Source organism: Zophobas morio, unplaced genomic scaffold (assembly GCF_036711695.1).
Source record: "Zophobas morio isolate AGI-343-1 ecotype UQ-CSIRO unplaced genomic scaffold, CSIRO_AGI_Zmor_V1 ptg000006l, whole genome shotgun sequence".
Taxonomy (NCBI): Eukaryota; Metazoa; Arthropoda; class Insecta; order Coleoptera; family Tenebrionidae; genus Zophobas; species Zophobas morio.
Window position 1 is genome coordinate 8,146,786 of NW_026972111.1, and position 27,968 is coordinate 8,174,753.

Sequence of the window (27,968 nt, forward strand, 5' to 3'; positions counted from 1 at the left end):
CCCCTCAAAACAGAGAATCAAAACAATTAACTAGTAAACTACAATCGAGAAAATGTTCTGAATACCATTATTATAATTCTTATTAAATAAATATGTATGTATTTTCACATTTTCGGGAAAATGGGGTGAATCATTCTTAATTTGTTCAATAAAGAATTTGAATGCTATGATGAATCACAAGTAAAAACTCATCATATTTGCACATTTCGGGTAGAATTTATTCGACAAAATTTTGAGACAACGTCATCAATTTTTTGGGGGAAATAAACAGATTTATTTTGATTAACAATTTACCATGCTTACAATGACTTTAAAACGTCTGCAAAATTTTAAAGTATTCAGTATATTTTGATTTACAGAACTAGTAATTAAAACGGTAAATTATCGCTAGTCTTGCAAATATTTATTCATTTTAGTAGAAGAAATTAAAAAAAAACATAAAAAATTTATATATCAAATAATAGAAAATTGCGATAACTAAATAATGGGCTATCATAAACGTGAATAATTTTACATATGTTCTTGTGCTGGCGATAGGTGGGTCCTTTGTGATGTAGCGCCTGAATCCTAGACCACACGTCTCAAAATAATTTTTCCACTGTAACTTTTCCATTGAGAAATTGAACAACATTTTATCGTCTTCACTCATCTCCGTCCACAAATCTTGTACGTTATCCTCATCAAAATCAAAATTGTGGGTAGAAAAATACGATATAAGCTTGAGAACTTTATCGATTTTTGCGTAAGCCTTGACAGCCCTAAAATTACACGTAATATCCGTAATTATTAATTAAGTAGATTATTTAAAAAAATTTACATGGTTGGTTTTCCTATACAATACAGAAATGCATCAATAAGGTATGCTGGAATCGTATGCAACAAAAACGTGTGAATCTGGTTAGACAGTTTTCCACTGTTTTTGGCACCACTATACCAAATTAAATCCTGGAGGGGCATTCTCCAGTACAATGAGATCATGTAGGACGAAAATTGTCCTGAAATCAAATTTCTCATATCTACAAAATTTAAGTATGGGTGTCTAATTAAATATCTGGTCAAGACGGCTGAGTCCCATTTTATTGTTTTTACTTCCCGACCGTAAGCTAAGCTAAAGAAGTATGGTAATGGAGTGGTCCTAGAGCACGAAATTGGGTCCCCGGTTTCCGTCTGTTTGTATGTCTGCCTGTCCGTTGTCTGTGTCGTATATAATGAACATCATGTAAGATTTTAAATTGTATAAATACCATTAATATTTGTTACAATTGCTATTACAAAACAAAAGCTGGCGACATAACACTCTTGACCCGATTTTTATTTAGGCACCCGATATAATCTTAATATACCCCAGTTAATCTGTTTCCTTTTAAACCCAATGTAATTAAAAACTGTAGTATTAGATTTTTTTTCTTTTGCGGTTTTCCACGTAGCTGCTAAAATACAATTACAAACGTAATCCACTGGTACGACATGTGCCGACACCTTATCATCTCCATGCAAAGTTCTAATTATACCAAGAGCTACTCCTATCGATAAGCCAATGGGCCCATATATGTTGTCAATCCACCCTGGTTCTGGTTCTTTAACTGAATTCATCACTATAACATCAATTAAGATCTGGTTACTATTTTAATAGGCGAACGTCATTTACCAACTGATGGCCGAACTATAGTAGCTGGAAAATGTTTGGCTGCATTTTTCATTAAATATTCAGAAATGCATTTGCTGTAGACATAAGTGTTCGGCCATTTTTTTAATAATAATCTTCAAAAAAATTGCATTTGTAAATACAAGCGAACAATTATTTCAAAACACAAACAGGAAACGTACGCAACCTTTAAATTCACGACTGAAAGACACTTACGCGGGAGTTAAATTTGTCAAAACACTCTCATCTAGACCATTTGCCATACTGAATAAAAGCTCGGGCTGGATGGGCGGATCATATATCTCTTCCTTAATGTGAGAATTTATACAATTGGAATAAGCTGTCGATACAAGAACGAAACACTTGAAACTCAAAAATTACACTTTTCAAAAATATATGTAAAAGCACGCTACCTTTAAATTAGCTATGCCTTTACTCAATTCCAAAAGATCTGCAGTACATTTAACATTGTTAGCAGCTTTTTTCAGGCTCTGATCAAACCTTACATTCGCCGCAAGATGGATAACAAAATTAACCTCATTTTTTAACATTTTCAAATTATCGTCGCTTATTCCTAACAAGGGTTCTTCACAGTCACCTTCAACCAGCGAAACTTTTTCCTTCCAGTTGCTACTTTTGGATTTTAAGAACTCGAAACACTGAACAGAATATACAAAATTTAATGAAAACTGTTAATACTCACAGGCTGCTCAAAAATTTCTTCAAAGCGTTGCTCACTGTTCTTCCCTTTTTTGGACCGTAGCAGCATGTAGATCTTTTTAATGTCTTCACAGTCTGTTAGTAATTTTGCAATCATGACTTTGCCTACAAACCCTGTTGCCCCAGTCAAGAAAATCGTTTGGTTTTTAAAAGCAAGTTTGATTTGACTGTTGTCGGGTGTCATGGTTGCGTCTTACTGAAGACAACGAGGAGTACGTAAGGTATTCTCTTTTTTTTATAATGGATGGCATGCTGAATAATTTATTAATGTATGTAGAAAACCTTTTGTCGTTGTTTGGAATAAAATTAAAATAAAGATAATTAGTGTTGTATGAAATAGCTGTTATACTGTGAACGAAAGTTCTCTCCGTATATCAAATCATGCTATCAATTTTATGGATAGTTTTGGATTTGTGGATTGATAAACAAAAATATCATCTTTGTAGTAATAATAAAATTGTTGTACTATTTATAATTTTTAACTAGTAATATCTCAGTTTTTTTCTACATAGACAACAGTGTATTGTATTTGTGCACCTTGCTCTATTTTCACTAGAAATTAACACTTTATTGTTTTTCTATTATTATTGAGTATCTAGAGCAAACAGGTCAAGATTTTTCCGTATCTCCTATTGTATGTGAAACGATCATTTTGTAAATAAAAAGAATATATATCCTTTACCAGTGGCGGCTCGTTAGGGGAGGCAGTTTATACTGAGCGCCCCCATACACCAAATTTAAAAAGCAATATAAATATGTACTGACTCGTTTGCACATTTTAAAAAAATATATCGGTTACGTTATGGTCTGCGCCCCTTTTGGCGCTGCGCCCCCCGCATTGCAGAGTCTGCGGGGGTGCTATTTACGCCACTGTTGTTAACCAACTCTTTTTCATCACTGAATTAAGGATGGATCCAAGTGTCGTTCGTTTACTAAAGATTGGTATAATAAATGTGAATGGTTAACTGGTAGTATTTATAATAATAAGTTGTTTTGTTGGTTTTGTATTCTTTTTGGTAAAGTTAACGCCGAAGATCAAAACTGGGTAAAAAATGGATTTTCTGACTTAAAAAATTTGTCAAGAGCTATTAGTCGCCACTCTTGCTCAGCAGAACACATTTCCGCGCATGTAAAATATCAGATGTTAGGCAAATCAAACAATATTGTTAATATGCTCGATAATGTGCCGGAACAGTCTAGTTCCCTCAACAATAGTCAACGCACTGATTTAGATCTATCTGCTGTAAATAGTGTTCTGGAATCAATTAAAGCTGATCCTGCTGTTCCTGAGTTTAAATTGCAGAGACTAGGAAGATTTTTGCCCCACAATTCAAAAACCAGACCTATCAAGGTCACTTTTGGTGATGAGTCTGATGTTCATAAGTTTATCCGTGAAGCCAAGAAGCTCAACGGTAATCCAAGTTTCGGTGCTATTTCTTTATCTTTTGACCGTACTGCGAAACAAATTGAAGCGTATAAACAGCTTAAACAGCAACTCGATGCTAGGATTGCAACTGGTGAAAAGGATCTGAAAATACGATATGTGAAGGGTTCACCGAAAATTGTTTCTTTAAACTGAAGAATACACCCAGTAACAACAAACTTAATACACTTCGCTGCTTCTATCAGAATGTGAGAGGACTACGATCTAAAGTTAGTGATTTCTATAATTCTATTTGTTCACAGAATGATTTTGATGTAATAGTGTTAAGTGAAACATGGCTTACTAGCGACATTGTCAATAGTGAATTATTTCCCTCTTATTTCACTGTTTTTCGAAAAGATAGAAATTTTCGAGTGTTAGCAGTTTCACGCGGTGGAGGTGTTTTAATTGCTGTTCGAGCATGTTTTAAAACACTATCATTAGATCTATCAGCTATTTATGAAAATATTCCCAATGTTGATGTTGTAGGTGTCAAACTGCTGCTCAAGGGTCAGAGCCTAATTATTCTTTCAGTGTACATGCCACCGCAAACGTCATTTCAGGAGTTTGATTTATTTCTTGACACTTTAAATGCTATTGAAGATTTTAAATTCTGTAAGTTGCTTATATTAGGGGACTTTAACGTGCCTGATTTTTCACTAGGCATTTCAAATCAATTCACGGCTTCTCTTAACAACTTTTTACAATTTAATATTCTATCACAGTTCAACACAATACAAAATACGCGGCAACGCATCTTGGACTTAGTTCTGTCTAACTTGAAATGCCAGGTTGATAGTGCAGATTTTGATCTTGTTGATGCCGACGATCATCACCCTTCTTTATCCATACTTACGGTTTTAGAGACTCCATTACGTGAATTTCCATTAAATGATATGACTAATCAATTCAACTTCAAAAAAGCTGACTTTCGATTGCTATATGATTTGCTTGGGTCAACCAATTGGGACTTTTTAGAGGCTAACATTGATGTTGATAAAGCATGCTCACTTTTCTATGATAAGCTTCATGAAATTTTTCTTCTTACTGTTCCAAAATCGGTGCCCAAACGTAATAGTCACTCCTGGCCTCCCTGGTTCAATCAGGAAATAATTGCAACTATTAAGGCAAAGGATGCTTGTCACAGGCTGTATAGAAAACGCAACACTGATTATTATTTACAGGAATTTATTTAAATTGTATCGTTCTCGGTGTAAGCATCTTATTAAGGCGTCGTACAAAGAATATATTCACAGAATTGAGAACAATATCTCAACGGACCCTAAATCGTTTTGGGCATTTGTTCAATCTAAAAAGGGGGGTACTAGGATTCCTGGGGTGATGCATTTTAATGATTCACAACTTACTTCACCAGAGGAAATTGTAAACGCGTTTGGTGAGTACTTTAATAGTGTATACATTGCCTCCAATGATGATCTATGTCCCTCTTTTGCCTCTGACAAGTCGAGTCAACTATTTGTCTCTATTGATTCTCTAACTGAAAATGATGTTTTTCTAGCCTTGAAAAAGTCAAAGAATTCTTGTACTGCTGGGTTGGATGCCATTCCTAGTTTCCTCCTGAGTGACTGTGCATGTATCTTTGCCCATCCCTTGCTAAAAATCTTTAATCTCATATTAAAGCAATGTAAAATGCCTGATTGTTGGAAAAAGACTTGTATCTGCCCGGTATTCAAAGCAGGTGATGTCTCTGATATTGATAAGTATAGACCCATTAGTTTGTTATGTAATTTTGCAAAAACATTTGAGACTGTTCTGTATAAATACATTTATTCTGCTGTCAAATCTCATATAACTGAATATCAACATGGTTTTTTTCAGGGTAGATCTACGATTACAAACCTGGCGTGTTTCTCTCAATATGTTTCTGTTTGTCTTGATAATAGGGGTCAAGTTGACACTATTTACACGGATTTTCGTAAAGCATTTGACCAAATTGATCATTATGTCTTGATTGCTAAATTACAACAGTTTGGATTTTCCACTCCTCTGATCAACTTTTTCCGTTCATATCTAACGAACAGAGTCCAAGTCGTTAAATATCGTAACTTTTATTCACAACCATTTTCTCCTACCTCTGGTGTGCCGCAAGGGTCGAACTTAGGTCCATTATTGTTTCTTCTGTTTGTTAATGATATTGTGGATGGTCTATCATGCGAGAAACTTTTATATGCGGATGACCTCAAGTTGTTTATGGACATTAAAAATATTAACGATAGCGTGACTCTTCAAGCTAATATTCAGATTATTTTGCAATGGTGTATTCGTAATCGTTTATCTCTTAACCAAGACAAATGTTTCATTGTGTCCTATACAAGAAAACTTAATCCTAGTATATTTCCTTACACCATAGCCAATACTGAGTTACATCGTTGTGACAATTTTAAAGATTTTGGCATTACGTTTGATTCTAAATTCCATTTTGTGAAACATATAGATGATGTAATAGCAAATTCTTTTAGGATGTATGGTTTTGTTTACAGAAATTGTAGCGAGTTCTCAAATATAAGAACTTTATGTAATTTATATTTTGCGCTTATTAGATCTAGATTGAAATATGGTGCTATAATTTGGTATCCCTTATATGATGTGCATGTTAAAAATATCGAAGCTGTTCAGCGTAAATTTCTCAAATTTTTATGTTATTGTGTAGATAAAGTTTATCCTGAAAGGGGGTGTGATCATGCTGCACTTCTGAGTAGGTTTGAATTTCTAGCTCTCCAGGATCGGCGCAATATTATTGTCATTAAATTTGTTTTTAATTTATTTAACAACAAAATAGATTGTCCGAGCCTTCTGGATAAATTTAACTTGGTCGTACCTCGTATTAATTCACGCCAATCTCAAATTTTTTATAGTCCACCATATAAGACAAACGTATTACGTAAATCTCCAGTAGTTGTTATGTGTAATAAGTTTAATGAAATATCGACTCATTGCGATATACATTACGATTCGCTATCGGTTATAATCAAATCCTTTTTTTGTATTAGTAAGTAGTAAGATTTATAGTTTGTAGTTTTGTGGGAGCTCTTATTATTAATAATGCCTTATGTTATACTTAAGTTCACTGACTTTGGAATTGTATATTATTTATTTACTGTTTGCGGTTGATTTGAGCCTAAGTTTTAGTTTTCCTTGTTATTGGGTGTAAACCTGTTAGGAATAAAGCCTTATTATTATTATTATTATTATTACAATGCCAGGAAAATTGAAATAGGAAATTATAATCAAAAAGTTACCGAAAATCGTGAGATCTTGAAATGTTTAACAAATATTGTATTGTATTTAGCGTTACAGGAATTGCCTTTCAGAGGATATACTAATGGGATTTCAAAAAGAGGAAACACACTTTAATACAATTTTTGGAAACCTTACGATAATCTTGAACCACCAACAAAAAGAGCTAGATTTTATGATGAACCAAAAACTATTTATAAAGAAAAATTTGATCAAATATTACAAATTATTATTGATCAGATAAAAGTAAGGTTCCTAGAGATTGAAAATTTACAGTTTTTTGAGTTGCTAAATTTTGAAAAATTTCAAACTTTTGCGAAAGGTTTTCCCATTCAATTAATTGGTAATCTTTGTGAACTTTATGTTAGGAAACATAGATGGAGCGCGTGTTCGGCGGTAGTCTGCGCGACTGCGCCAGCAATGACGTAGCTATGACGAAGATGAACGTCACACTAATGGCTGGTCGGTTGTCCGCGCGCGTGTGTCTAAGTTCACTGTAATGTATATTTACTTGTGTTTGTATAATAAATGTGTTAACAGTTGTTCGTGTTTTCGTTCCACGTGCCTCATATAACTAACACTTTACGACGTTTTTGAGAAGAGTAAATTAGAAAGTCAGCTGCGTGCTGTTTATGATGATCCATCTATTCTAGGAGATTGTGCATCCTTGATAGAAACGTCAAATTTTATAGTAGTTAATGATCTTCATACATGTATAAGCGAAATGTATAAACTTTTATGTATTATTGTTACAATTCCTGTAACATCTGCCTTCAGTTGAGCGAAGTTTTTCTGCCTTAAAACGTTTAAAAACGTACACACGCAATACAGTTAGTCAGGATCGTTTGCAAGATTTAGCAATAATTTCAATAGAAAAAGACTTTGCTTCTAAAAAGGAAAGAGGGATTCCATTAAAATAGAGAGTCTCTTAAATAAATACATAATAATTTTATGATCCTTAATAATTGAGTGTTTGGTATCGCAAGACTTGCGGGGACAATCTATGGTCAGGTAAGTTTTAAAAGCAATTCTCAATGCATAAAATTATTATCTTAGCCTCTGTATTTGTAATGATAGTAAGTCTTGTCTGAATGCCGGTCTTTTCCGGGTCAGTGGTGGGTCTTAAATATGATTAAAATATGCAACAAATTTCACAGTTTTCGACACCAATTTTTATATGTATTGTGGTTGGTAGATATTTATACAAAATTTCTGAATATTATTATTGAACAGTTATTTTCGAAGAGATGTATTTTTAACGATGACGTTGAGTAGAGCTAAATTATTTGATCGGTATATATCGTCAATCCTAATCAAAGTGCATAAAAATATTATTTCTCAAACGTTTAATTTTTGCGTTGAATTTGTGCAGTGAAACTGGAAACAGCAAGGTACATTCTTAATAATGCACAAATTTATAAAAATAATCATACAACAGTGGCGTCCTCGAAAAAAAAAATCACGAGCCGCCACTGTCCTTTACATATTTTACAGTTAAATATTTACTTACTTGATTACTACGGAAAATGTTATGTTCTATGATAAGGTAATTTATTTACATCCTAATAATAACGAAAATATATATTTTTTTAATTTAAAAGAATCTTGTTTTAAATATTTCATTGCCAATACCTTATCCTTCAGTTCTAGAGTGAACATATTTCAAAAATTGATCGAAGATTACTTCGACTTCGAAAGTTCAGTTTGGATAAATGCAGTATAATACTAATAATAATAGTATTGTATTCTCAAATTTTTTGGAAAATGAAGTGAGTCCGCTTGAATTGGCCAGACTTTTTTATTGCTCTTCTGCTTATTACATAAAACATTGCCTTTTATTTTGATTTTCAATGTTCCAGTTCATATTTGGTTAATTATAACTTGTCTAGGTCTAGGGGTCATGAAACGTCGAGAAAATATGTTCAAAGTAACAAATTACCCCATGGATTCCATTACTATACGTCCTTAGCTTACGCTGGAAAAGTAAAACAACTTGAAGTGTTTATGACTCGTTCTTAATTTGATCAAGAATAAATTAGAGAGTTATTGTGCTCCCGGTGGTTTCAACCCGTCAACCTCGGAACTGTCGAGCAGACAGTCTACCACTAAGCTAAACCTGCAATATGATCGTCACGTTCTATCTGGGTAAAGAACGTTTAAAGGTTTAAACAATTAAAAAGAATAGTACTATTAAACAAAATCAAGATATATTCGTAAACCAAAACTATAGGAGCATATTATATCAAATAAAATCGGTAATGTTAATTATGCAACATAATGAGCGGAAGTCAAATAATTGTGGTTGGAAATGATTATCCAAATTTTGTTTAGCGTTGTACCATCTACACGATACTCATAATACATATAGAATTTGACAAGAGCTCTAATTTGAATTTTTTGTACGTCTGTGTGATAATAACCTTTTTTATAGTAACAATAAAATTGTTATAATAAGTATATTAGGAGTAGTATATATTATTTATTAGAGCATCTTAACTCTGTTTTACTCTCTAATCATGAGATTTTACTAATGAAATTTTAATTTTAGTGGATTACGTTTGTAATTATATTTTCATACAATATCTTATATTTAATTAGTAATTGCTTAATCTTTAATTGCGTGATTATTTTACAGAAATTTTACAATTAAAACTGAAATTAGATTTTAGATTTTTGTTGTATGTAAATTAACCCTTTCTTTTTTTTAAAACCCTAGAAAACTAGAAGTTAAGTCTTTATTGTGTTTCGCTTATCATTGCAAGAGCAAAAAGTTCAAAATTTTCCATATTTTCCATTGTATGTAAAGCGATAGTTTTTATAAATAAAAGGAAATGCGTGTATGTATGCAGGTATTTTATGTGCATTTACATGAAAACGTAATGTTAATACGAGAGTAACTAACAAAAATTTCGTTTTTAATAACGACGAAATGTGGCTTTTTTTAGATATTGTTACTCTTTCGTGTATTGTATATTAATTTAAAAACAAGCGTAGCTAAGGAGGTATTGTAAAGGACTCAATCGGGCGACTGGCCGCTTTCATATTTTTTCGATGTGTCATAAGTAGAGAGCGGATTTATAAGCACAAAAAAATTAAGAATAAGCGCTTAAATAAGCACATTTTCAATAAAAAAGTTTTATTTTAAGCAAAAAAGCATTAAAAACATAATCATATTACAAATCAAAGAATACTTCTTAGAACTTTGGATAAAATATTATTGCAATAATCCTAGACTGTTAGTTATATGAGGCACGTGGAGCGAAAACACGAACAACAGTTAACACATTTATTCCTATACAAACACAAGTAAATATACATTACAGTGAACTTAGACACACGCGCGCGGACAACCGACCAGCCATTAGTGTGACGTTCGTCTTCGTCATGCCTACGTCATCGCTGGCGCAGTTGCGCAGACTACCGCAGAACACGCACTCCATCTATGTTTCCTAACATAGACTTTATATTTTACACACGTATTTCAGTTTTCTTTAAAACAATTTATGATTGTAATATGTTCCAAGTTGTCCACTGTAAAATTTTTTCGCCGATCATTTAAAATGTGTTTAAAATTGGAAAATGTGCGTTCAACATCCATCCACACACCAACTAATGTTGAATCTAACTCCAAATTTTCGACCTTCTGGCCTTTTAAAACACGAGTAACGTCGGATAGAACACCGAAACCTGCATTTTTATTTAACACTTGGTCAAGTTTTTGAGATACTCTAGTACCAATATCACCTTTTACTGCGATTGCTTGTTGTTTAAATTCTTTCACTAAGTTTATGACATCTACCAACAACATGTTGGGTTTTTCTAACTTTTCTATTACCTCACATACGAATTGATAATTGCTTCTTAGAAGAGCTAGATCTTGTCGCAAATCTTTGTTTTCCAAAATATTTATGTAATCTTTAATCGACTGAGAAGAATCTTCGCTAAATTCTGTAACTACGGCATTTGAACAAAATATGCATTAAAACTTATATTCGTCGAAAAAAGCATTAAATAAGCATATAAGTTTTAATATGCATAAAATTGAAAAAAAAGCAAATAAGCATAAAAAAAAATGTGTCAAATGACTCCAAATTGTATCATAGTTACAGATATAAACAAGTTTTGAAGTGCTTACATTTTGCACAAAAAACATTAAACATAGAAATCCGCTCTCTAGTCATAAGCGGAAGAGTACTAAACAATGGGTGTTCTGTTTTCGTTCGTCGGCCTGTCGAAAATTTGACTAATCAGCCCATCAACAATTTGATGACATTTGCTATGAAATAATACACACCTATACTTGTGGTTTAATCTTATCTAGTTTTTGTTTATTATTGCTATATTTGTTTGTTGTTTAATCCGCATTGTTATAATATTCCGAAAATTTTGATCGATTGAGGCTTATTAATAGTTTTAGTCCTTTGTTTTGAGGCGACCTCATTCACTCATTCAAATCAAACAAATTTCTACATGGCATTCGTTCGATATATAAACATAAACACTTCAAGTTACGCATGTTCTTGAGAGGCCACTTTTCCCGTTATTCATCCGCTGTAAATATATTTTACATTGTACGTACTTACAAGTGCGCCATCTGGTCAGGATGCTCCTTTTAGCCTATATGTAAAAAAAAAAATGTAATTTTGGGCGCTTCTTGACATGTATGACCTAGAGCTTGGAGTTGGTAAAGTGTCGAAAGTCACAAGTTTTTTTTCACCTCACCCTTCTACTTTCTGCTTTTGTTCTACATATATTAAAGTACTGAATGGATCAATGTTTATAAAACCCCAGAAACTATTTATTGTAAATGGTTTTGCTAATTTTTACTTCCCGAGCGTAAGCAAAGGAAGTATTGTAATCGAGTCCGTCGGCCGACTCTCTACTTTTACGTTTTCTCGATCTTTCATGACCCCTAGATGACGAAGAAATAGGTCTCCCATTTCCGTCTGTCTGTCCGTCTGTCCGTCCGTCTGTCCGTCCGTCTGTCCGTCTGTCCGTCTGCCGTCCCGGATTTTTATTAGACAGATAATCTCCGAAAGTACTCGACCGATTGTTGTGAAATTTTGTACTTATATTAAGAATATCATGTAGATGGTAAAACGCTAACCAAAATTTGTCTAATCATCCCCACCACTAATGCGATGACGTCACTTCAAAATTGTACATAGTAAATGGGTTTTCAATTGTATAAAATAACATAGTCCTACACATGTAGTTTACAACTCTGAATCGACTTTACACCCGAAACGTCCAGATTTTTGGAAAAAAAATCAAAATTATAAAACAACATTTTGAAATTTAATTTTTAATCTGCTAACCAGAATGCTTTGAAATGTTGCAGATATTTTAAGGCTATAAAGAGCATCATAAATCTTTAGTCAAAAAATATTTGCTTATCCCCTCCAAAAACTTGATGACGTCAGCTCAAAAGTTTGTGGAATAAATCATATCTAAAATGTACAAAATATGGTGAGTCTGTACTTGTGATCTATCACTCCATTCGTATTTTTTGGATTTGCATATACAGGGTGACTCAAAAAAATTAATGAATGCGTAAATATATTTTATTGATTTAATCAGGAACTACAAAACGGAATGCTCTGACATCTTGCAGATGTTTTAAGGTTATAAAGAGCATAATGTTTAGTCAAAATATATTTGCTTATCCCCTCCAAAAACTTGATGACGTCAGCTCGAAAGTTTGCCGAATAAATCATATCTAAAATGTACAAAATATGATGAGCCTGTACTTGTCATTTATCACTCCATTCATATTTTTTGGATTTGCACATACAGAGTGACTCAAAAAAATTAATGAATGCGTAAATATATTTTATTGATTTAGTCAGGAACTACAAAACGGAATGCTCTGACATCTTGCAGATGTTTTAAGGTTATAAAGAGCATAATAAATGTTTAGTCAAAATATATTTGCTTATCCCCTCCAAAAACTTGATGACGTCAGCTCGAAAGTTTGCCGAATAAATCATATCTAAAATGTACAAAATATGATGAGCCTGTACTTGTCATTTATCACTCCATTCATATTTTTTGGATTTGCATATACAGAGTGACTCAAAAAAATTAATGAATGCGTAAATATATTTTATTGATTTAATCAGGAACTACAAAATATATTTGGTTATCTTCTACAAAAAACTGATGACGTCAGCTTAAAAGTTTGCCGGATAAATCGTATCTAAAATGTACAAAATATGATGCGTCTGTACTTGTGATTTATCATTCCATTCATATTTTTGGATTTGCATATGCAGGGTGACTCAAAAAAATTAATGAAAGCGTGAATTTATTTTATCGATTTAATCAGGAATTACAAAACCGAATGCTTTGAAACCTTGGGACTATTTTAAAGTTATTATAAGCATGGTAAACTTTTGTTCAAAATGTATTTGTTCATCCCTCCTAAAAAAATTGATGACGTAACCCTTAAATTTTGCTGAATAAATCCTATCTAAAATGCAAAAAATATGATGAGTTTGTACTTGTGATTTATCATTCCATTCATATTTTTTAGATTTTCTTAAGAGGTGGTTCAAAAAAATTAATGAAGTCAATTTATTTTATTGATTGAATTAAAGGCAACACTTATTATTAGTATTACACCCCAACCAACCCAATTTGGTAGACACAAAATTTGTTAAAGGAAAAACTCGGTTGAAACATAAGGGTAGCGCGCTTATTTACATCGACTTTAACATTACAGACCTGCATTTGTTTTATGCGCTCACTTGGTTCCGCGAATGTGAAATAGACATGTTTATAATCAACCAATTGTGAATTTCACCGTCAAGAATTAAAATAAAACCCAATGTTTTATATAATAAGCCGAAGTCGAAGCAATAAAACCGATGGTCGTTTTGTTTACAGTTTCTCTGTTTGACTCTCACGTATGCTGTTACGCCTGTCATCTTAAATTAAGAATGTTTATACGTACACGATTTTCAGTTGCCTCTGATACGTATACGTGAGTAAATTGTTTCGTTATTTTATTGATTATTACAAATCAATATTCAAAACGACCCAATTCATTTTCCCGAAAATTTGAGAATATAATAATTTTATTCTTAGTATTACACTACATCTATCCCAACTGATATACGTGTCCTTGCAAAAATGTTGATGACGTCATCGCATTTTTTTTTAAATTCCCACTACAAAAATGTAATAAGAAAAAAAACACAATAGGCATGCAGTCGTCAAGTTTCCGACAGCGAGGGAAGTACTGTCTAAACTCTTTAGACCAATTTTTGTTATTTATGCATAGGTATACTGTTATATGTATAATCTTTAATTTTCTTCCCAGTCTTAACAACTGTGTAGATTAGGTTAATTTTTGTGTCCTATCACTGGATATGTGTCTGTCTATTTGACAATAAATCATTTATTTATTCAATATTTTCGGGACTATATAGAAAGTTAATCCAACCCCAAGCAGTCCCTTGCTTTTCCAGGAAAATATGTTAAATACACCAAGCCCTTCTACAACTCTCTTTTCGAGTTCTCTTCCTATATCAATTAGTTCGTGTTCGGTTTTTGTAAAGTGAACTTTAAAGGTATAATAGTGTTTTAAAAATTGTTTAATAGTGTTTTCTGCCATTTTTAAAATACCCAAGGTCAAACCGTCTTTAAAAACAAGTTAAAAGAATAAACGAAAAACAAAGACGTTTTTCAAATGGAAAACGGTGAATTGTTTTGTGAAATCTGTGAAAAAATTGTAAGTATAAATTATGAATGTTGCACAATTCAGATGTGAAAACTAGTTGTGAAATTAATTCCATAAATTCGCATCATAAAAAACATCTATTTTATTTATTTAGTTATTTTACATTGTACTTGTGTAGGTGATTAATAGAATTAGAATAGGTATTGGGATTCAGATACTTGCATAGCTGTAGATGAAACCACAAATTCTAATGCGCAATACGTTGCAAACATTGTAGTGGGAAAATTATCTGGTAGACCACAGTTACTTCTTTCGGAAATATTGGAAAAAACCAATAATATAACAATGGAACGTTTTATCAATGAGTATTAGTGTGTTAGTGTGTTAGAGTGTTAGATAATTCTATTACTTATTAAAAAAAGTTGCATTAATATTGTTCCACAATTAAAGCAAATTTGTAATATTGCTATGTGGTAAGGTTACCTAATCTGATGTAAACTGAACTTAAATTTGGTCTGTGACCCAATTTCTGAAATGATAATTTTATTTCAAATATAATAATACAGGTATATTATGGCCAACGGAAATCAAATAAGAAAAACTAAAACTGCTACTAACGGATGGCGCTGCATACATGACTAAATGTGACAAACATCTGGAAATATTTTATCCCAACTTAATCCATGTAACAATATGTTTGGCCCACACCTTAAGTTTAGTAGCGTAAAGAAAGTATTTCTTAAAGCTCATTTGAGGATCCAAGCTTTCGGTAAAGTTCAAATTCTGGATTGCTCATTGCCTCCAGAACCTGTTCTGACAAGACGGGGTTCATGGACTGAAGCGGTAATATATTATTGCGATCATTTTGACGATATAAAAAAGGTTCGTTTAGTGGTATTCATAATTTTGTTGTGTAATTTTAAATTAAATGAAACATTTTAGGTTATTATGAAAATTGACTGTGTGCCGAAATGCATCGCCAATGCTTAATACTATTTCCAACAGAAGCATCTCAAACATAATTTGGGAGAGTAGGTGAAGTGGCACTTAAAAATTTTGCAACTTCCTAAAACCAAATTTTTATAACGAACTTTTTTAGCAAATAAGAAAAACCACACACTTTCATGAGGAGGTAGCCGTGCTCAAAAAATGTATTAAATGCTTCTTCGGAAATACTAAAGATTTTCAGCTGAATAACCAGCTGAACAATTCTTCAAAAATGCAGTAAGTTTAGAAAATCTTACTAATGTCAGCATCGTTTTAATGAGAAGTATACACATATTTTAACTTGGAATATATACAACATAATGAGAATGACTTTGAATTTTTCGACTGAAATACGTCAGCAAAACCTGCTGTGTAACTATTTCCGCATTATTCTTTCGCCTTAAATATATCAAGCAATCATGACGACGCTTTTAAGTACACGGGAATTAGATTTGTACAGTCTAGTCTGTATAACTCGACATAATTTATCGTTGCAAAACGTTACATTGTATGAAAATAAACGAGTTATAATTAAGAAAAAACGACAAAAGGTTCCTTTATATTCAATCATAAATTATTCACCATATCCGTTTTTTAAAAAGAGAATTTCGTACACTTTAAGAACACATCGCTCTCTTTAGTAGGACGCAACCATGACACACGAGAACAGCCAAATCAAACTTGTTTTCAAAAACCAAACGATTTTCTTGACTGGGGCAACGGGGTTTCTGGGCAAAGTCATGATCGCAAAACTACTAACAGACTGTGAAGATATTAAGAGGATCTACATGCTGCTACGACCCAAAAAAGGGAAGAACAGTGAGCAACGCTTTGAAGAAATTTTTGAGCAGCCTGTGAGTATTCACAGTTTTGTTTAAATTTTGTATATTCCATTCAGTGTTTTGAGTTGTTAAAATCCAAAACTAGCAACTGGAAGGAAAAAGTTTCGCTAATTGAAGGGGACTGTGAGGAACCTTTCTTAGGAATAAGCGACGATAATTTGAAAATTTTGAAGAATGAAGTTAATTTTGTTATCCATCTTGCAGCGAATGTAAGGTTTGATCAGAGTCTGAAAAAGGCTGCTAACAATGTTAAATCTACTGCAGATCTTCTGGAATTGAGTAAGGACATAGTTAATTTAAAGGTAACGTGCTTTTACATATATTTTCGAAAAATGTAACTTTTCAGTTTCTAGTGTTTCGTTCTTGTATCGACAGCTTATTCCAATTGTATATATTCTCACATTAAGGAAGAAATATACGATCCGCCCATACAGCCCGAACTTTTGTTCAGTATGGTGAATGGTCTAGATGAGAGTGTTTTGACAAATTTAACACCCGCGTAAGTGCTTGTTAGTCCTTGATTTAAAGGTTACGTACGTTACATTAAGAAGTCTAATTTTGTTTTGAATCCATTTTTCGCTTCTATTTATAAATTCAATTTTTTTTTTTGAAGATTATTACGAAAGAAATGGGCGAACACTTACGTATACAGCAAATGCATTTCTGAACATTTAATGAAAGGTGCAGCGAAAAATTTTCCAACCACTATAGTTAGGCCATCAATTGGTAAATGACGTTCCCGTATTAAAACACTAACCAAATTTTAAATGATGTTATAGTGATGAATTCAGTTAAAGAACCAGAAGTAGGGTGGATTGACAACATCTATGGGCCTATTGGCTTGGTGATAGGTGCAGCTCTTGGTATAATCAGAACTATCTACAGCGACAATAACGTGTTAGCACATGTCGTACCAGTGGATTACGTTTGTAACTGTATTTTAGCTGCTACGTGGAAAACCTCAATAGAAAAAAAATCGGTTACTAAAGTTTTTAATTACATTGGGTTTAAAAGAAGACAGCTCAACTGGGGTATATATAGTTGATACTTAAACTTGGTAGCTATAAACAATTTTATTTCAGGGCAGTTTTCTTCCTGCATGAATTCGTTGTACTGGAAAGTGCCCTCTCAGAAATTAATTTGGTACAGAGTCGCCAAAAACCACGGCAAACTATATCACCAGATATACACTTTTTTGTTGCACACAATTCCAGCGTACCTTATTGATGCTGTTTTGTACTGTATAGGAAAGCCAACCATGTAAATTATTCTAAAATTACCTCCTTAAACCCCAATCTTACGTGTAATTTTAGTGCTGTGAAAACCTACGCAAAAATCGATAAAGTTCTCATGCTTATATCATATTTTACTACTCACAATTTTGATTTTGATGAAGATAACGTACAAGATTTGTGGACGGAGATGAGCGATGACGACAAAACGTTGTTCAATTTCTCAATGGAAGACTTACATTGGGAAAAGTATTTTTACAACTGTGCTCTAGGATTCAAGCTTTACATTACAAAGGAACCGCCTGTCGCCAGCACAAAAACATATGTAAAAGTATTCACTTTTATGGTAGCCCATTATTTAATTGTTGCAATTTTCTATTATTTGTTATATAAATTTATTAGGGTTTTTTTAAATTTCCTCTGGTAAAATCAATAAATATTTGCAAGAATGGCTGTAGTTTATTCATTTTAATTTTAGTGATACATACAAGGTGAGTGAATATTTAAACTATAAATGTCTAATTAAGGTGTGTTAAGGTATCTAGACTATGCAACCAACTTTTCTCTCGTATATTTTATTTGTTAAAACTGAGAAAGTGTACCTTTGTTGTGAGTTTTGTTAGCCCATTTAGTAAAATTGGTGTACTTTAATGTTAAATTATTTGTTTATCAGTGCATATTTCTCTGCTTTGCTCTCTAATCATGAGATTTTACTAAATACTTCTTACTTTAATTAATAGTTAAGTGAAATTAATTTGTAGTTTTTACATACAATTGCGTTGTATGTAAATTTATGTTATTGTTAATTTGTTATCATGAATTGCAAGAGCATACAGGTCAGGATTTTTCCACACTTTCATTGTTTAATAAAAGAAAATGCATTGTGCATGCAGGTAGTTATTAGAGCTGTCTGTAGTAGTTGTTACACTGTGATTGGAAGTTCTACTCTCCATGTCGTATCATGTTAACCCGTAAACGATAAGAAAACAACAAATTATTTTACATTGGAATTCCAATAGCCCTTAAGACAAATTGATAGCATGATTTAACATATGGGGAACAGAATTTGTTAAACCCACAGTAACTGAAAGACCCATTAAATATTTTCTTATTTTCGACCGATGTTTCAACATAACCAGAGAACATAGAGAAGCGTCATAGTTTAAATTAAATGACGGTTGAGGACTCCTCGACTTTTGTTGGCAAAATATCATAATATTTTTAACGACGCGTTTTACTTTGGACAAATTGACACTAGATTTACCAGAGTATTACAAGCTGCTTACTGTTTCCTTCACTTTAATTCAGATCACACGAATTACAAAGGGACTTTTCAGTTTACCCCTATTTATTATTCAATTTTTTGGATTTTTTTCAATTTTTCTATTTCTCGGTTTTCAGTTTTTCTCTTCAATTTTACGATTTTTCAATTGTTAACTTCCATAAACTCTTTATTTGTCGATTTTTCAATTAATTGATTTTTCAGGTTTTTTGGTTTTTCAATTTTTCTATTTTTTCAGGTTTCGATTTTGCAACTTCACTTTTTTGATTTTTCGATTTCTCAATCTTTCAATTTTTTAATTTCTCAGTTTTTGGACATTTCAGTTTTGGGATTTTTCAGTTTACTTGTTATTCAATTTTTCGATCTTACGATTTTGCCGGTTTTTGATTTTTCAATTTTTCGATTCTTTTAAGATTTCGATATTTCGACTTCACTTTTTTGATTCTCAATTTTTCGATTCTTTAGATTCTCAGTTTTGGGATTTTTCAATTTTTCGATTCGTCAGTTTTTCTTTCATTTTTCAGTTTTTCGATATTTCAGTTTTGGGATTTTTCAATATTTCTGTTCTTCGACTTTTCCAATTTTGACTTCTGAATTTTTCGATGTGTCGACTTTTTACTTTTTCGATTTTTAAATTTTAGATTTCTCAGTTTTTTGGTATTTTAATTTTTCAATATTTAAAATTTTTGATTTTTCGGTTTCTAGATTTTTCATTTCATTTGTTCCATATTTCAATTTTTCAGATATTTCGATTTCTTAATCTTTCGATTTTTCGAATTCCCGGTTTTAGATTTTCTGTTTTTCAATTGTCGTTTTTTCAATTTTTCGATTTTTAAACTTTAGATTTTTCAGTTTTTTGATATTTTAATTTTTCAATATTTAAAATTGTAGATTTTCCGATTTCGCGATTTTTCATTTCAGTTCTTCGATATTTCAATTTTTCAAGTTTTCGAATTTTTCAAATGTTTTGATTTCTTAATCTATCGATTTTTCGTCTTCCCGGTTTTAGATTTTCTGTTTTTCAATTGTCGTTTTTTCAAATTTTCGATTTTTCAATTTTTCAAATTTGACATTTATAAACTGTCAAATTTTTCGATTTTTCAATTAATCGATGTTTTGATTTTCCCATTTCTTGACTTTCGAGGGTTTCGACTTTCCTGTTCTTCAATTTTTTAGTTTTTCGATTTTTCAGGTTTTTGATTTTTCATTTTTTAGTTTTTTAAGGTTTCGATTTTTCGAGGTCACTTTTTGGAATTCACGCTTGCTCAATTTTTCAACTTTTTAGGTTCTCCGTTTTTTGGATATTTCAGTTTTCGGATTTTCCTGGTTTTTCATTTTTCAGTTTTTCTTTCATTTTTCAGTTTTTCGATATTTCAATTTTGGGATTTTTCAATATTTCGATTCTGCGACTTTTCGATTTTTGGCTTCTGGAGTTTTCGATGTGCCGATTTTTTTACTTTTTCGTTTGCTTAATCTTTCGATTTTTCGACTTCCCGGTTGTAGATTTTTCTGTTTTCAATTGTCGTTTTAAATTTTTCGATTTTTGAATATTTTGACTTCCCGATTTAGTTTCCCATTTTTAGTTTTTCTTTCATTTTTCAGTTTTTCGATATTTCAGTTTTAGGATTTTTCAATATTTCGATTCTTCGACTTTTCGATTTTTGACTCCTGGATTATTCTATGTGTCAATTTTTTTACTTATTCGATTTTTCAATTTTTCGTTTTTTAAATTTTAGATGTTTTTTTAAATTTTAGATTTTTCGATTTCTCGATTTTTCATTTCAGTTCTTCGATATTTCCTTTCTTTACAAGTTTTCGAATTTTTCAAATGTTTCAATTTTTTAATTTTTTGATTTTTCGACTTCACGGTTTTAGATTTTCTGTTTTTCAATTGTCATTTTGTCAAATTTTCAATTTTTTTTACTTTTTCAAATTTGACTTTTATAAACTCTCAATTTTTCGATTTTTCAATTAATCGATACATATTTTGATTTTCCCATTTCTTGACCTCCGAGTGTTTCGATTATCCTGTTATTCAATTTTTAAAATTTTTGATTTTTCAGGTTTTTGATTTTTCAATTTTTCGATTTTTTTAAGGTTTCTATTTTTCGACTTCACTTTTTTGATTTTTCGATTTTTCAGTTTTTATATATTTCAGTTTTAGGATTTTGCAATATTTCAATTCTTCGGCTTTTCTATTTTTGACTTCTGGATTTTTCGATGTGTCCACCTTTTTACTTTTTCGATTTTTCAATTTTTGGATTTTTAAATTTTAGATTTTTCAATCTTTTGATATTTTAATTTTTCAGTATTTCTTAATCTTTCGATTTATCGAGATGTGATTGTTCAGGTTTTCGATTTATAAGTTTTTCAATTTTTCGTTTTCTGATTTTTCCGCTTTTCCAGTTTTTCAACTTTTAACTTTTTGTTTGTCGATTTTTCTATTTTTCGATTTTTCGACTTCATCACTTTTCAATTTCTCGTTCTTTTGGTCTTTCAATCTCTCAATTTTTCAATTTTTCGAATTTTGAAGTTTTTTGATTTCTTGATTTATCGAGATTTGGATGTTTCGACATTTTGATTGTCAATTTGTCAATTTATAAATTGTTCAATGTTTAACTTTTCGATTTTTCGATTTTGGCCTATTTCGGTTTCTAAGTTGTTCGACTTTTCGACTGATCTTTTGATTTTTCGATTTCTCGGTTTTTCGATGTTTCGATTTTTCAGTTATCCGATTTTTTAAATTTAGGAGTTTCGATTTCTCGATTTTTCGTTGTTCGGTTTTTAAATTCTACATATTTGAATTTTACATTTTTTCGATTTTTCGATTTTTCCGTGTTTCGTTTTCACATTTTTTGATTTCTCCATTTTTCAATTCCTCGATTTTTAATTTATCACTTTTTTAGGTTTCAATGTTACAAATTTTCGATTTTACAATTTCTATCTTTTTCTCAATTGTTCCCTTTTTTAATTGCAGTTTTCGTTATCCAATTTTCAGTTTGCCAATTTTTTCAATTTTTTGATGTTTCAAGTTTGGTTTTTCAATTTTCGATTTTCAATTTTTCATTTCTTCAATTTTTCCATTTTTAATTTTTTTTTTTCAAATTTAGAATTTTTAAATTCGCCGATTTTTAATTTTTCACTTTTTTTCAAATAATTATTCGGGTTTTTATTATTCATTATTTTATTATTCAATTCTTGACTTTCCATTATCCGATTTTTCAGGTTCTGTATTTTTCAATTCTTCGATTTTTCAACTGTTCCGCTTTTTCGATGTTACAATTTTTTAATATTTCCGTGTTTCGTTTTTACAATTATTTAACTTTTTAGTTTTCCGGTTTTCACCTTAAAATTTTTGGATTTTGATTTTTTAATTTTTCACTTTCTCGATTTTTAATTAATCAGGGTTTTCAGGTTTCAATGTTTTAATTTTCCGATTTTTCCAATTCAATTTCTCAATTTTTTCATTTCAAGTTTCATTTTTCAATTTTTGATTATCATTTTTTCGGTTTTTTCAATTTTTTTTTATTTTTTCGATTCTTCGACTTCTCAGTTTTTAAATTTTTTGATTTTTCAATTTTGTAATTTTTAGACGTTTCAATGTTACAATTTTATGATTTTTTATATTTTAAAATTTTTCAAAATTTCGGTTTGAATAAATTTGTCCTTGTGTTGAAGAATTAAAAAATGAAAAATCGAGCAAATAAACAACTAAAAATTGAGAATTTGAAAAATTTTATACCGAAAAACTGAAAAATTGTTTCTTTTTGTTGATTTTTTCAATTTCTCGATTTTTAATTGTTTTGTTTTTTGATGTTTCAGTGTTACAATTTTTCGGTTTTTCAAAACTTCAGTTTGAATAAATTTGTCCTTTTGTTGAACAATTAAAAAAAGAAAAATCGAGAATTTTAAAAATTCTTTGGTTTTGTCTCTCTATTTTTATCAGCAAAAACATGAGGACAGAGGGTACCAATCATTGAGAGAGGCATTCCAGTTCAGAGTAAGAAAATAAACTTGTACGTTGTCGCTGTTATACATATCAAAATCTATTAATTTAACCAGAAGAAATTAAAAAAAAACATAACAAATTTATATAACAAATAATAGAAAATTGCGATAACTAGATAATGAGCTATCATAAAAGTGAACAATTTTACGTATGTTTTTGTACTGACGATAGCTGGATCTTTTGTGATGTAGCGCCTGAATCCTACAACACAGGTGTAAAAATAATTTTTCCACTGTAACTTTTCCATTGAGAAATTAAAAAACATTTTGTCGTCTTCGTTCATTTCCGTCCACAAATCTTGCACGTTATGTTCATCAAAATCAAAATTCTTGGTAGAAAAATACGACAGAAGGTTAAGAACTTTATCGATTTTGGCGTAGGCCTTGACAGCACTAAAATTACACATAAAATTGAGAATTAAGTAGGTTACTTAAAAAAAATTACATGGTTGGTTTTCCTATACAATACAGAAAGGCATCAATAAGGTATGCTGGAATCGTGTGCAACAGGAACGTGTGAATCTGGTTATACAGTTTTCCGTGGTGTTTGCCATCACTATACCAAATTAAATCCTGGGGGGGCATTCTCCAGTACAAAGAATTCATGTAGGAACCAAACTGTCCTAAAATAAAATGTCTAATTTGTGCAAAATATAGGTAGCCGGTGTCTAATTAAAAATTTGGTCTAAAGGGCTGCGTCCTATTTTATTGTTTTAGCTAAGAAAGTATTGTAATCGAGTTCACTGGATGACTTTCATATGTTCTCGAAGTGTCGGGACCCCAAGAGAACGACAAAATGGGTCTCACATTTCTGTCTGTCTATCAGTCTGTCTGTCTGTCTGTCTGCCACTGTGTCAATTATTGTTAGACGGATAACTCCGAAACTACGGGACCGATTGTTGTGAAATTTTATACGTACATTATGAATATCATGCAATCTAAGCACTCTTACCAACAATGTGATGGCATCACCTAAAAATTAGTTAACATAGTAGGTGAGTTTCAATGTGTATAAAATAACATAGTCCCGCATGTGTTCCCTCTATGTTGAATTTTTACCCAAAACCGAATTTTTTGAAATCTTGCCAACGTTTTAAATTTATCGTGAGCATGGTAAATTTTTTGATCAAAATATATTTGTCTGTCCGAATAAATCCATTTTTTTAGAATTTCCTCTACAACACAAAAGCTTAAAACTTTTGACCAGATTTTTATTTACGCACCCAATATACATATACCCCATTTAAGCTGCTTCCTTTGAAATCCAATGTAATTAAAAACTTTAGTATTAGATTTTCTTTCTTTTGTGGTTTTCCACGCAGCTGCTAAAATACAATTACAAACGTAATCCACTGGTACGACATGTGCCGACACCTTATCATCTCCATGCAAAGTTCTAATGATACCAAGAGCTACTCCTATCACTAAACCAATGGGCCCATATATGTTGTCAATCCACCCTGATTCTGGTTCTCTTACTGAATTCATCACTATAATATCAATTAAGATTTGGTTACTACTTTAACACACGAACGTCATTTACCAATTGATGGCCGAACTATAGCAGCTGGAAAATGTTTGGTTGCATTTTTCATTAAATATTCAGAAATGCATTTGCTGTAGACGTAAGTGTTCGCCCATTTCTTTGATAATAATCTAAAAAAAAGTTGCATTTGTAAATAGAAGGCAAAACTTGTTTCAAAACGAAAACAGGAAACCTAAGCAACCTTTAAATTAACGACTGAAAGACACTTACGCGGGAGTTAAATTTGTCAAAACACTCTCGTCTAGGCCATTTACCATACTCAACAAAAGTTCGGGCTGTATGGGCGGATCGTATATCTCTTCCTTAATGTGAGAATGTATGGAATTGGAATAAGCTGTCGATACAAGAACGAAACACTTGAAACTCAAAAGTTACATTTTTCAAAAATATCTGTAAAAGCATGCTACCTTTAAATTAACTATGTCCTTACTCAATTCCAAAAGATCTGCAGTACATTTAACATTGTTAGCAGCTTTTTTCAGGCTCTGATCAAACCTTACATTTGCCGCAAGATGGATAATAAAATTAACTTCATTCTTCAAAATTTTCAAATTATCGTCGCTTATTCCTAAGAAAGGTTGCTCACAATCCCCTTCAACCACCGAAACTTTTTCCTTCCAGTTGCTAGTTTTTGATTTTAAGAACTCAAAACACTGAACAGAATGTACAGAATTTTCAGAAAACTGTCAATACTCACAGGTTGCTCAAAAATTTCTTCAAAGCGTTGCTCACTGTTCTTCCCTTTTTTGGATCGTAGCAGAATGTAGATCTTTTTAATATCTTCACAGTCTCTCAATAGTTTAGCGATCATGACTTTGCCCAGAAATCCTGTTGCCCCGGTCAAAAAAATCGTTTGATTTTTGAAAACAAGTTTGATTTGGCTGTTGTCGGGTGTCATGGTTGCGTCGTACTAGAAAGCGAGGTGTTCTTAAAGTGCGTACGGAAGTCCCTTTTATGAATAACGGATACGCTGAATAATTTATGAACGAATGTCAGGAAACGTTTTGTCATTTTTCTTAATTAGAACTCATTTATTGTGATACAATGTAACGTTTTACAACGATAATTTTGTGTCATACAGACTGTACAAATCTAATATTGTTGCTTTTTTCGATTTATATACGACTATAATATTAGTTAAAAAATAATACAATATTTTTATGGAATCTATACGTATATTATAAAGCTGAAGAGTTTGTTTGGGTGAATGCGCTAATCTCAGACATTACTGGTTCGAATTCAAAAAATCTTTTTGTGTTGGATAGTCCATTTATTGTATCCACATATAGGCAATATAACATCACGCTACGATCAAGAGGAGCGAAGTAGCAATGAAAATTTCGGAAAAACGAGAAAATTATTCGTCCTTTGACAGCTTCCGTGCTTACGTTGCTTAAACGGTTAAAGTTACGTAAAAATCATGTATGATCAGTGTTGGGGAGAGATACTTTTAAAAGTATCTATATACAGATACAGATATATGGAAGATAAAAGTATCTATATAGATACAGATTGTTTTCGATTTTTTCGAAATGTATCTAGATACAGATACAAGATACTTTTTGAAGCTTTGGCGAATAAAATAACTGAAAACATGTTTATGTATTTTTTTATGTATTGTTTAATGAATTTTTTAAAATTAACAACATTTCGAACGTATTGTCACCTAAATTATTCCTTCTTGGTGTCAGAATTTGGTTTCCGCTACTAAACACCCGTTCCAAAGGTGCAGAAGAGGGGATTGTGGTATTAAATTTAAAAAATAAACATTTTACTGTAGCATAGTTATTAAAGACTGAAAAATCTTTTCTTTTTTGCTGCAAATATTTATTACGTACGCTTAAAAAGAATTTTTTTTTGTTTTTATTCCCATACTACAGTGTCCAAATTGTGTTTGAGTATATCTAATAATTATCTCCAGCATTAAAATTAATGTTTCAAAAGAATACGGGAAATGATTATTCTGTGCTGAAGGTGTGTTGTCGGCAACCTGTCATAAATTATTATTCTTCAATACCGGCTTACGATGTTTTTATGGCCATGTTCGGTAATCGTCTATCCCGGTGCGTTAGGTATATACATTTTAGGAAGAATTGCTGGTTCCGTTTAAGGCAAAATAAGTACAATTTCTTAGAAAGGTGGTATTTAAACCCCTTATAGGATCAAAGGCTGCCTGGCAGGCCGGAATCACCAGAGTGCAACTTTAAATTTTCAGATTTTTGTTGAAACTCATTTTATTTTAATCTCGTTTCACGATTTCTGAGAATATATTACGAAAAATTATTCTACCGAGGGTTGTAAAAATATCAATTTTATTGCCCAAGATTTACACTTAAACATAATCGGCACATTCTAGGGCAAAACGGACCTGCCAAGCCCGCCTCGCGTTAGGTCCAACAATGAAAAAGTCAAGAAATAACACATGTGGCAAAAGAAAAAGATGCTACATTTGTCTGAAAAATAAAGGTATAAAACAGTAACAAATATGCGATTTATGCGAGAGAAATGTATGTATTGAACATTCGATTAGTCGATTACAAAACTAATTTGTGCTAATTGAAAAAATTAATCATTATGTAACACGCAATTATTATTTTCTAAAAAGAATAACATACTTTAAACAAATATTTTTACTATTAAAATTACTCTTATTTAATAACACAAATACAACCAGCGGGCCTACCGGACCCGGGTTGCCCAGATACACAGATAAAATGCATTGCCCCGATAAGCGTAAAACGCAGTGAATAGTGAATTGTGGTTTATAGTTTTTAAAATACCATCTTACCATGGCTTAGATTTATTACCCCTCAGGATTATATTTAAAGATGTACAAGTACTGAAGGCTACAATGTAGGAAATGATGGTATTTAAAATATGAAAATTTCCCTGACAGAACACTATTAGTGGACCTCTTACCTCTATTTTTGTTTATGTGATCAAAATCACCAACATAAAGTATCAAAAATTACTACTAGTATAACTCAACTAATAACTACTGAAAAAAAAGTGAAATAAAAAATGTATCTGTATCTGCGCCATTAATTTTGTATCTACGAGTAGATACATATATTTTGTGCTTAATCTAGTATCTAGATACAGATACTAGATACCCAAAAATGTATCTAGATACTTTTTTTTGATACAAGTATCTAGATACTGCCCAACACTGTGTATGATGAAATTGTTCCCCTCTAAAAGTTCTAAAGAAAAGACCGCCACAGCATATGTCTATCTTTTAAAGTCGACTCAGTATAACCTTTTTTATGGTAATGAAATTTGTTCTAAAATAATGATGCTTTATGTATAAAATTCTCGCGTCACAGCCTTTGCAATCGAAC

At 31.6% G+C, this 27,968-nt stretch overlaps 3 protein-coding genes and 1 long non-coding RNA gene across 4 annotated transcripts; 2 read left to right on the forward strand and 2 right to left on the reverse strand.

The window, feature by feature from the left end:
• Nucleotides 1-2,031: 2,031 nt before the first annotated feature.
• LOC135123797 (fatty acyl-CoA reductase wat-like) lies at nt 2,032-2,556 on the reverse strand. Its single transcript, XM_064048674.1, has 2 exons — nt 2,349-2,556; nt 2,032-2,304 (listed from the first exon to the last, which is right to left on the reverse strand). Exons 1-2 carry the CDS (start codon nt 2,547-2,549, stop codon nt 2,032-2,034), a joined length of 474 nt encoding a protein of 157 aa, XP_063904744.1. The 5' UTR covers nt 2,550-2,556.
• Nucleotides 2,557-16,328: 13,772 nt separating this feature from the next.
• LOC135123798 (fatty acyl-CoA reductase wat-like) lies at nt 16,329-17,453 on the forward strand. Its single transcript, XM_064048675.1, has 6 exons — nt 16,329-16,571; nt 16,616-16,861; nt 16,913-17,058; nt 17,173-17,285; nt 17,339-17,403; nt 17,445-17,453. Exons 1-6 carry the CDS (start codon nt 16,371-16,373, stop codon nt 17,451-17,453), a joined length of 780 nt encoding a protein of 259 aa, XP_063904745.1. The 5' UTR covers nt 16,329-16,370.
• LOC135123055 (uncharacterized) lies at nt 17,451-18,029 on the forward strand. Its single transcript, XR_010279535.1, has 3 exons — nt 17,451-17,590; nt 17,642-17,819; nt 17,873-18,029. It is a non-coding gene; the product is annotated as an uncharacterized LOC135123055 (long non-coding RNA).
• A 5,093-nt stretch (nt 18,030-23,122) lies between these two features.
• Nucleotides 23,123-25,542, reverse strand: LOC135123799 (fatty acyl-CoA reductase wat-like). The gene is made up of 7 exons (XM_064048676.1): nt 25,325-25,542; nt 25,035-25,280; nt 24,838-24,983; nt 24,625-24,737; nt 24,305-24,571; nt 23,527-23,704; nt 23,123-23,474 (listed from the first exon to the last, which is right to left on the reverse strand). The coding sequence occupies exons 1-7, from the start codon at nt 25,523-25,525 to the stop codon at nt 23,123-23,125; spliced, it is 1,503 nt and encodes a 500-aa protein (XP_063904746.1). The 5' UTR covers nt 25,526-25,542.
• Between the last annotated feature and the right edge of the window lie 2,426 nt (nt 25,543-27,968).

What these genes read in the sequence shown, in the direction of transcription:
- LOC135123799 (XM_064048676.1), bottom strand. Translation starts at nt 25,525, where the DNA reads ATGACACCCGACAACAGCCAAATCAAACTTGTTTTCAAAAATCAAACG. An exon ending in TTGACAAATTTAACTCCCGC is followed by an intron (nt 24,738 to 24,837) that starts GTAAGTGTCTTT and finishes ACTTTTTTTTAG; the next exon opens with ATTATTATCAAAGAAATGGG. An exon ending in TATAGTTCGGCCATCAATTG is followed by an intron (nt 24,572 to 24,624) that starts GTAAATGACGTT and finishes TTGATATTATAG; the next exon opens with TGATGAATTCAGTAAGAGAA.
- LOC135123798 (XM_064048675.1), top strand. Translation starts at nt 16,371, where the DNA reads ATGACACACGAGAACAGCCAAATCAAACTTGTTTTCAAAAACCAAACG. An exon ending in AAGAAATTTTTGAGCAGCCT is followed by an intron (nt 16,572 to 16,615) that starts GTGAGTATTCAC and finishes TATTCCATTCAG; the next exon opens with TGTTTTGAGTTGTTAAAATC. An exon ending in TTGACAAATTTAACACCCGC is followed by an intron (nt 17,059 to 17,172) that starts GTAAGTGCTTGT and finishes TTTTTTTTGAAG; the next exon opens with ATTATTACGAAAGAAATGGG.
- LOC135123797 (XM_064048674.1), bottom strand. Translation starts at nt 2,549, where the DNA reads ATGACACCCGACAACAGTCAAATCAAACTTGCTTTTAAAAACCAAACG. An exon ending in AAGAAATTTTTGAGCAGCCT is followed by an intron (nt 2,305 to 2,348) that starts GTGAGTATTAAC and finishes TATTCTGTTCAG; the next exon opens with TGTTTCGAGTTCTTAAAATC.